Source organism: Curcuma longa, chromosome 9 (assembly GCF_044706935.1).
Source record: "Curcuma longa cultivar G26 ecotype Majalengka, Jawa Barat chromosome 9, ITB_CL_G26_1.1, whole genome shotgun sequence".
In the NCBI taxonomy this organism is placed as follows: domain Eukaryota; kingdom Viridiplantae; phylum Streptophyta; class Magnoliopsida; order Zingiberales; family Zingiberaceae; genus Curcuma; species Curcuma longa.
Genome location: NC_133869.1, coordinates 6,826,450 through 6,836,493, shown reverse-complemented (window position 1 = coordinate 6,836,493; position 10,044 = coordinate 6,826,450). Strand labels below are relative to the sequence as shown.

The 10,044-nt window shown below is 39.1% G+C and overlaps 2 protein-coding genes across 2 annotated transcripts; both read left to right on the top strand.

Moving 5' to 3' along the window:
- The first annotated feature begins 633 nt into the window (after nt 1-633).
- LOC141835036 (pentatricopeptide repeat-containing protein At2g37310-like) lies at nt 634-2,707 on the top strand. Its single transcript, XM_074722458.1, is given in 2 exon segments — nt 634-672; nt 674-2,707. Coding segments are annotated over 2 exon segments (2,016 nt in total). The 3' UTR covers nt 2,651-2,707.
- A 252-nt stretch (nt 2,708-2,959) lies between these two features.
- Nucleotides 2,960-9,505, top strand: LOC141835159 (UDP-galactose/UDP-glucose transporter 5B-like). The gene is made up of 11 exons (XM_074722592.1): nt 2,960-3,572; nt 4,147-4,260; nt 4,335-4,427; nt 4,531-4,596; nt 5,600-5,698; nt 6,559-6,638; nt 7,609-7,721; nt 8,699-8,787; nt 8,956-9,042; nt 9,117-9,185; nt 9,262-9,505. The coding sequence occupies exons 1-11, from the start codon at nt 3,465-3,467 to the stop codon at nt 9,352-9,354; spliced, it is 1,011 nt and encodes a 336-aa protein (XP_074578693.1). The 5' UTR covers nt 2,960-3,464; the 3' UTR covers nt 9,355-9,505.
- Nucleotides 9,506-10,044: the final 539 nt, after the last annotated feature.

Genomic DNA, 10,044 nt, shown 5'->3' with positions numbered 1-10,044 from the left:
GTTGATGTCTACCCGGGCTGTAGTCCGAGGGCTCAACGATGATGGAAAAGAGATAAATTTCGATTTACTATGGGAGAAAAGAAAAAAATTAAAGATTATCTCGAGGGTGGCTCACAGTTTGGGATCAACCCGAATAATATTGTTAGCTCCACCATTGAATATATCTGATAAAAAGTATGAGATAATAAGTAACATACTTTGTGAGCAATTAATTTTTTATTAATTTTTTTTATGTTTAATATTGTAACTTAATCTCTAAAATCCCAAGAAAAAATGTTTAAATAGTTTAATATAAATTAAAATAAATAAATAAAAAAATTGATACTGTTACTGTTTTGGACACAAAATATCATAATTATATATATAAAATTTGAATAAAAGCCGAAATTCAAATTGTTTTTATCAACGAAATGTTTTCTAAGACTTTAAATAATATTTAATTGTTAGCGATTTTTTTTTTTTTTAAAGAATAAAAATAAAAATTAAAAATTATATATTCTTTTTTATTTGTTCGTGAATCATAGTCGGTGGCATGCCGAAGGGAACAAGACTAGACATCCATTCATCATATCGCCCATTTTATGTCATTTTTTTTAATTATTAATTACGAGGCAGATCCATGATTAAAAGCTCATGGTTTCGGATTTCTTAGCTTGGCCAAGTTCGATCCGATAAGTCCTTCAAAGCCCTAACGGATCACATCGTGCAATGGATGAGGTTAGCAATCACAACCAACGGCGTTGCCGCTTTGGCGGCGGCGCCGGACCTCCGCGCGTATGGCCACCTCCTCCAGCGCTGGGCCGACGGCGGCTGCCTCCGCGAGGGCCAGAAGCTTCACGCTCGCCTCGTCGCCCTCGCCGTCATTCCGTCCAACTTCCTCGCCTCCAAGCTCATCTCCCTCTATTCCCGCTGCGGCCGCCTCCAGGACGCCCGGCGCCTGTTCGACGATATCCCTCACCGAAATATCTTCTCCTGGAACGCCATGCTCCTTGCTTATGCTCTCCATGGCCACGCCTCTCTCGCGGTGCGCCTCTTCTCCTCCCTCCCCGCTTCCATCCCTCCTGACGCATTCACCCTTTCCGCTCTCCTCAAGTCTCTCACCTCCCTCCCAGTCTCCTCCCATCATAGGTCCATACACGCGCTCGCCCTCCGGCGAGACATTGTCAGTGACATCTTCGTGTCCAACGGCCTCATCACCTCATATGCGCACGCGGATGATTTAGTGTCTGCTCGAAGGCTGTTCGACGAAATGCTCGTGAAGGACATCGTTTCCTGGAACGCGATGCTCTCTGGCTACTCGCAGAGCGGCCACTACGAGGAATGCTTGCAATTGTATCGGGAGATGGAAGCAGGGCCCGACGGCGTCCTTCCTAACGCCGTCACCGTGCTGAGCGTGTTGCAGGCTTGCTCTCGGCTCGAGAACCTAGCATTCGGCTTGGAAGTTCATCGCTTTGCTGTGGAGCATGATGTCAAGATGGACCGGGCCGGCTGGAATTCGATCATCGGTTTCTATGCTAAGTGTGGGTGCTTGGATTATGCCCGCCAAGTGTTCGATGAAATGAGCGACAGAGATGGTGTCACTTACAGCACGTTGATCACTGGGTACATGAGCTACGGGCTCGTCGCTCCGGCTATCGAGCTCTTCCAGAAAGCGGATTCTCCGGTTCTCAGTACGTGGAACGCTATGATCGCTGGTCTAGCGCAGAATGACAGCCATGGTCAAGTTCTGGACTTCCTGCGTCGGATGCAAGCCTTTGGTTTCCGTCCCAATGCAGTGACACTTTCTTCTGTTTTCCTAACACTTGCATTCTATTCGAACTTGCTGGGAGCTAAACAAGTCCATGGTTTCGCAATCAGAAGCGACTACGAGCAGAACATCTACGTAGCAACTGCTCTCATCGACACCTACGCGAAAGCTGGCTCACTCGAAGCCGCTCGGCGAGTGTTCGATGCAACGACGAGTAGAAGTCTCATCATTTGGACTGCAATCATATCAGCCTACGCTGCTCACGGTGACGTAGAAGCTGCCCTTCACCTGTTCAATGAAATGCTCGAAGCAGGAATCAAGCCCGACCACGTGACCTTCACGGCGGTGCTGTCGGCCTGTGCTCACGCCGGGGCAGTAGACGAAGCTCGCAGCATCTTCGACGCCATGCCTTCTGCCTATGGCGTTCCGCCGAAGATGGAGCACTACGCATGCATGGTCGGAGTCCTTAGCCGCGGCGGAATGCTCAAGGAGGCTGCTGAGTTCATCGAAAAGATGCCATTTGAGCCAAACTGCAAGGCGTGGGGCGCGCTGCTCAATGGAGCAACTGTACATGGTGATGTTGAGCTCGGGCGGCTCGCCTTTGACCATCTGCTGGAGATTGAGCCTGAGTGCACAGGGAACTACATTCTCATGGCGAATTTGTACTCCAAGGCTGGGAGATGGGAACAAGCCAAGGCGGTGAGGGAGCGGATGAAGGAGATAGGGTTGGAACACGTTCCAGGTTGCAGTTGGATTGAGACCTGCGATGGTCCGCAGTCATTTGTAGCTGGCAATACGTCGAACACGAGATCTGCAGAAATATGTGCGATATTACAAGGATTGCTGGGATTGATGAGCGAGGAAGGTTATACTTCCGTTGCAGAGTTAGAGGAGGATTACTAGGACATTATATTATATTGGTTCCAATATTCTATAGATCAGTTAATTTATTATGATCAATTTTGGCCTTTAGGAATTATTAACTTAAATGAATGAATGAATTATTATTATTATTACCAGTTAATTAATTAATTTTTTTTTGAAATGTTTTATTTCAAAATGCAAATCTTTATTTTCCAGGTTAGTGGATGATCTGATGGGCCGGCCCGGTTGCAGGCCACAGCCGAGCCCAAGATGAGTTCGCTCCAGCACGCTCGAGACGCACGTGACTCCGTCCGGTGACGAGGGAACAACGGAACGCAAAACCCCCGACGCCCTCCTCGATCGCCGTGGCGCCGTGCTCGCTCCTCCGGTTGAGGCATCGCCTTCTTTTTCTTCTCTCTCTCTCTCCCTCTCGTCGGTCATTCCACGCCGCCTCAAAGCTGCCGCCGCTGCCTCGCAGCCCTCCCTCCCTCTGCTACCACTGCCCTCAGCCAATAGCTAAGATCGGGACCTCCAACCCTTCACGTCTATCGCCGATCGCCGCGGCTACCTCTAATCGTGACCCGAATCAGCATCCGCTTCCTGTGCCAACCTAAGTAGCGGCTCTCCGAGCTCCGCGTATCGCGATCCCGGATTCCGTCGGAGCTTACCTGCGGCATTGCACCGCCTACCCGACCTCCTCAGCTTCCTTCTTCTCGAAACGAACCAAATTCCCTTGGTTCAAAATAGGGAAAACTATAGCTTCCGACGGGAATTTAGACCTTCCATCCACGGTCGCTGAACCGGAGCGCATCGCTGCCCTTGGAACCGATCCTTCACGTGTGAACATAACACAATGTCGGAACTTGTTGGCGCTGGACAGATGAAGGACAAGAGGGTATTCAAGTGCGCCTTTGCGGTGATTGGGATCATGAGCACCCTCCTTATCTATGGGATTCTGCAGGTACATCAAGTACTGATACTCTTTTTGCACTTACGCAACCTTTTATTTATTTATTTATTGGTAATTTTGGTTCTGTTGACGGAACGATGATCATTTGTCCTTTTATTCTTTAAAAATAATAAGCGATCGTGAGACAGGCCCCCATGAACTTCACATCATATGTTGGACCATTTGTTTCTGTTGGTGTCTAATTCTTCTACACAAGACATGGTGTGACTCATCACATTTAAGAAGGGAAGGTGAATAATCTTAGTGTCGCAATGGGTAGTGCACAGAATCAGATGAATTCAAAATTCCACTTTTCATCTTTTTAATATTCAATGGATTGAGTTTACTTTGCAATCTGTCAATAGTTTGCTAGTTTTTCCATTCTGACTGTCTGTGTTTTTACTTCATGGCCAAATGATAAGTTATCTACTCAATTCACTCGAAACAACAGAGAGATATTCACTATGTAGTCTTAATTCTCTTTAATAGATCTGCACGGTTTATCCCATCGAAGCAATATTCTGTGGTGCCTCGGAGAATCTTGAATTTCTCCTTAGTTTGCTCACCAGATTTCTTTTACTTTCAGGAGAAGATAATGAGAGTTCCATATGGGGTCAACAAAGAATATTTTAGATATTCGCTGTTTCTTGTCTTCTGCAATCGCATTATGACATCTGCAGTATCTGCAGGAGTTTTGTTGGTGAGTTTTAGAGGTCTCTAGTTCATATGTAGGTGCCCTTAGTTATTTACAATTCCATGCATGTTGTTCAATAGGCAAGTAAAAAGTCACTGGATCCTGTGGCACCCATGTACAAATACTGTGCTATATCAATATCTAACATACTGACCACAACGTGCCAATATGAGGTAAATGACATTTATTCAGTAACTTTATGATTTTTTTACTTAATAAGAAACCCTTTTTGCAACCTTTCTCTGTCCTTAGTAAAATTGTTCTTGGTTGTTTCAGGCACTGAAATATGTTAGTTTTCCAGTTCAGACCCTTGCAAAATGCGCAAAAATGATACCTGTTATGGTAAATCTCCATCAAGATGTAATTTAAATATGTTTTAATTCTGCTTCATCTTAAAGCATTCCTTGTTTTCTGCCCAGGGTTTGACCTAGTTTGAGTATTTTTTAAAACCATTCACCTTTTCCTTCTGTGTCATTCTTTGTTGCCTTTTGGATTGTTTCAGCCGTCAACACAAAAGTGATATGTGTTGACCAAACTAGAGGATTTGGGATATTTAACATAAATTTGTATGTTGTTTTCATTGACATGAAAACCTTGTTCCATTTATCTTGGTTAGTTCACCAGTAATTGCACAATATTTCTTGTTTTTCCAATTTGATTGCTTAAAGTATTTGTCAATGCTGTTTAAATATTTGGGTTCGTATTCTGAGATTCAGTTACCTAGTTTGGCAGGGATCTTTATCTTTTTATCCTTTTGATGGAAAGTTTCTTATTATGTCCATGGAACAATCCTGATGTCAAATGTTTCTATAAATTTAACTTGGAAATGATGGCCTCTTTACACACAGATATGGAAGGTTTTATTTGGTGTCATCCATTAGAAGGAAATATTTGTTAATTGACACTTTTTTGACTTAATGATGTTCTATCATATGTCAATGTCATTATAGTCTGCATTAATCTTCTATGGAGTGTACTGGACAAATGAATTTCCTTGGATAAAGCCCTAAGGAATTTATCACATATTTATGAAATATGAAAAAAGTTAATCAAGGGGAAGTGCTTGCAGACATTGGAATAGTCTTAACTCTTTACTCTCTTACTGCGTTTTGTAATCAAATGAAAAATTGTCCCAATTTGTTGAGCTCAAGTACTTGACAGTGTCCAGATATCCTGACAAGTGTCATAATGCCTTTTGTTTTGTAATCATGATTGAGTTCCATATCTGCCCTTAAATTTTAATTCAGTAATATTTTAAGGTAAGTGTTATCACACAATGCTATATTATCTTAGGCAGTTCTTTTTTTGTCTTTAAACCTATGGTCCTTTATTTCTTGTCTATCAGGTTTGGGGGACACTAATAATGCAGAAGAAATATAATGGGAATGATTATCTATTTGCACTGTTTGTGACAATTGGATGTGCTGTGTTTATTCTGTATCCAGTAAGCATAAATCTAGCATTTTCAAGCTTTTCTTAGCTTTGATGGATAGATGTGGTCATCTCTTTGATAGTTGTTTCTTAGATGTCTTCTCTTGCTGTTAATTTTTACCTACATTTTTGCTAAATGGCTTCCAAAATTCTTTGTAGTTGATCAGACAGATATGCCAAAGCAATGCCAAGTAGTGGTAATTATTTTGAGATACTATAGCATTTTGTTTGCATAACCAATAACCAGTTCAGAAATTTCTTATGGTGTTCCATGATTATTGGAAATTTTATCCTATGCTATTGCTTTATCTTTTCTGTTTTGTGTGTTGTAGCAAGCATCATTAGTTTTATAGTGGTTCACGTAAAACCAACTTGAGCATGCACAACATGTTGAGCTCCTCTCACTTGATTATGAATTATCAGTGGTTCAGTGGACTGAAGCAGACTTATCTTCTCCTAAAATATATTTAAGCCAACAAATGTCTGCAGGAATTCAACCAACTCATTTGTTTGTCTTTAGCACTTTTCTTATTCTTTTGCTTTGGGACTATGTCATATGCACAGTGTTAAAAAGTCCTCTAATTCTGTGCTAGCTTGCTACCAATGCAATTCTGTCATGTATATTTCCATCTTGTTCTTATGAATATGCTAATGTGTATCTTGGAATGCCACTGCATAAATAGTTCGGATTTGTGTTTAAATATGTGACCAATATCATTTTCATTTGTAGATGCAAGGCGCAGATGCCTGGAGTTGATGCATGTTAAATAAGGAAATAGGCTCTTTGTAAACAATCATATTTTACTGGAGAGATTTTCTCTTGTTTGATGATTATGACCTCCAAATAACTGTGATGTTGCTCCTCCATTGTAGGCATCAGCTGATATTACCCCTTATAATACAGGAAGAGAAAGCACCATATGGGGAATTAGCCTTATGCTTGGTTATCTTGGGTACATCCCTACTAATTGCTAGTTTTATCATGTCGGAACCTACAATAAAACGAGTTTGATTTGTTTTAGTGTTCTGGTTGTAAATTTGGGGGGAAATTTGCATTGTTTATTGCATGATATACCATTACATGGTATATTTAAGACTCAGTCATAGATCCTAACTGTGAAACAACTTATGTGTCACTTAAGCCCATATGATTCGTGATACCTAATACTCTTAACATTGGTTTTGATTTGTGAAGAATCAGCAAAACTGAATGGATATTTTTAATCTCTGAAAACTTTTAACCATTCATTGGTACCTCCTTGCAACACTGTTTGTAGGGTTCATATATCTACTGATCATGGTGCTTTGTGTATATGTTTGTTTAATTTACATACTCTGATTAAGTTATTTATTGGGAGGAAATTTCTATAAATAAAATTAGTGATGTTTGTCTCTTCTTCCTCCAGTTCTCTTTAGTGATCTTTGTTTGAGTGCATCATGTTTCATTTTCCTTTCTCGTTGTTAGGAAGTCTATGATTTTGAGTGCTCAAAGATACTTACCTTTTGATTGACAAGTTTCTGATAATCCTAGAGATTCAGGAGTCAGGATGGTTAGCTTTTATCTAAAAATTAGTTACTTGTCCAAGCTCTTAAACACTTAGCTGCCTTTCCTCCCTTTCTACATGTTCTCTTTTTTTAACTTTCTTAAGTATTTGATAAGTTGGATACTTGTATTATAGGATGATCGGTATCTCATTTGGAATTTAATAAACTATTGTACTTGTTCACTTAATATCAATTTGCGGGATTGTCTCCGACTGATGGTCTTTTTAATCTAACAATCGTACTATGTTATGAAATACTATTTTGATAAATACTTGTAGTTCTTACAGATGTATAGCCAGTTTGTTGGGCAGTATTTTGTGATTAATATAGGCTGTATTGTCACATTGAAATTTCTCATTATTTATTTGTGTTTTCTAGGTTTGATGGCTTCACCAGTACATTTCAAGACAAACTTTTTAGAGGCTATGACATGGAAATACATAATCAGATATTCTATACCACAGTTTGTTCATGTCTCCTCAGTTTAAGCGGTAAGATTTTATTTTTGCAATTGATTGGATCTTGATTTGAATTGCTTAAATCAAAACATAGGTGAACTGTCTTATCCTACTCAACTATAATTTTTTTAATATAAAAAGCTGTAATTTATTTATCATTTTTGTTCATGCAAATCATTCGTGTGTTCTTCAATAAGTGCAACCTTTGGAGAATGAGTATCCTTTTGATTTTTCTTATGATAAGATCCTTCTCAGAGGCAAAAGCAGAGTTTTAGAATCTCAATTTCTAAATTGTATTAATATCATAGAAACATTTAAAGCATGTGATTTGTATATAACTCTGGAACTTCTTTGCCATTTTATTACTAAATGGATTCAATTTTCATCTTGTTGCTGTGGGACTCAATACACATGGTAAGTTTAGCATTTGGTTAGCCGAATAGTACTTTCGTAAAAGGCTGAAACTAGCATAGCCATCTTTTTTTGTTACTTCCATTTATATTTGTAGCTTGTCCTGGATACGACTCATTATAGTTAGCTAATCACTTATTCCAAAAGTTTAAGCTTAGATAAACAAATCTATATTTACACTATCTATACTGGACTTATTTTGGGTTAACTATAATGCCTCAGACACCATGGTGAACTAGATCAAATTACTAGGCTTATTAATGGCATATCTTGAAACACTAGTGATGGTGAACTACTGAGCTGAAAGGGGCCTTCCCTGAGCTTGGTTTACAGCCTAGAGTAACCTTGTCTTAGAATCTAGAGTAACTTCCTTTGGGATCACCTCTAGCTGACTCGGTTTCGCTTCTGGCTGTTTATGTAACCTCTGCCTTTTGTATGAACTGATTGCTATATGTTAATCTGTCTATATGGCTATTAGGTGTTATCTGTAACATCGTGTAGCTAGCATCACCTTGACTGCTGTTGAACATTCTCCTTGATGTTAATAAACACAAGATAATGCTTTTGCCTTTCTCATCTGGTTCTGCTTTTCTTTATAGGACTCATTCTACAGGGTCATCTTCTTTCGGCAGTAGATTTCATGTTCCAGCATCAAGATTGCTTCTATGACGTAGCACTTCTTTCCACTGTAAGCATAAGTTCTTTTACCTCGCTTGCATTACTACTCTCATGGCGGACCTGTAGATGGAGATGCTATTAGCATGCAGGTTCACATAAGTCAGCTCATAGACTGGCATCTTTATAGATACTAACACATTCTCTATGTCTGTCCTTTGGGCTTCCCAAATGTTCTCAGGTTGCGACGGCCAGTCAGTTTTTTATTTCTTACACAATCCGTAATTTCGGGGCTCTTACATTTGCCACCATTATGACTACCAGACAGGTGAGTTGTTCATGAGCTTCTCTGTGACCTTGTGCGACTTTGTGTCCTAATCAAATGTCTGAGCTTCTCTGTAGCTGGTCAGCATATTGCTTTCTTGCATATGGTTTGCGCATCCGCTTAGTTGGGAGCAAATGATTGGAGCTGTAAACACTTTTTTTCATAATCTCACTGATTTTGATCTCTTCTGTTAGTAGTTTGACAACACATGCATTCGTTCAGGGAATTGTTTTTGGCTCAATCTACACCAAGAGCTTCTTGAGGAGCCAGACACAGAAGCCACAGCCTACAAATTCATCGACTAGCAATGTCTGATACACAATTTCAGACACTGATGAAAGAAAGGCAAAGGCCTTTCTTTTTTGGTATGAAGAAGGTAAGCTTTTAGGGTTTTGTTTGATTCATGTCCTTTGATAATTAGTGGATGGTGTTTTAATCTAACTAGTTAATGTAATCCCCGCACAAAGCCTGGATAATTTTTTTATTTAATAATATAGAATAATTAATACCAAAAAAATCGAGCTAAATTAAAATGACATAATTATTTTATAGAAGTCTATGTGGATAAGTGCAGTACATATATTTATTTTAGGAACCAATGCATCAATTTTTTTTTATGGAAGTCATAATTTAAAATATATTTATTTCTATTCTTATGATTGATATATTGTAGATGTTTCCTACACTAAAAAACTTAGTTTTTATTTGCATAAAATAAAATCATAGATATAATTATTTAAACGAAAAATTATTTAAGTCTCCCATAAAATTGGATGTTTAATAATCTTTTAAAGAATAAAAATGGATAAACTTTCATATTAGATAATAAAATCTTACATTAATTCATAAAATTATCTATATAAAATAGTTTCTGAATTTTCTTGATTTATGTTCTAAAAATTCAAAATTTTATGTGATTCAGTCAACTTTCGTTGAACTGAGTTAATTTGGTTAAAAATTAAACTAACTTTTTTTAAAATCAGCCGTAGGCTATGAGTTCCTCTG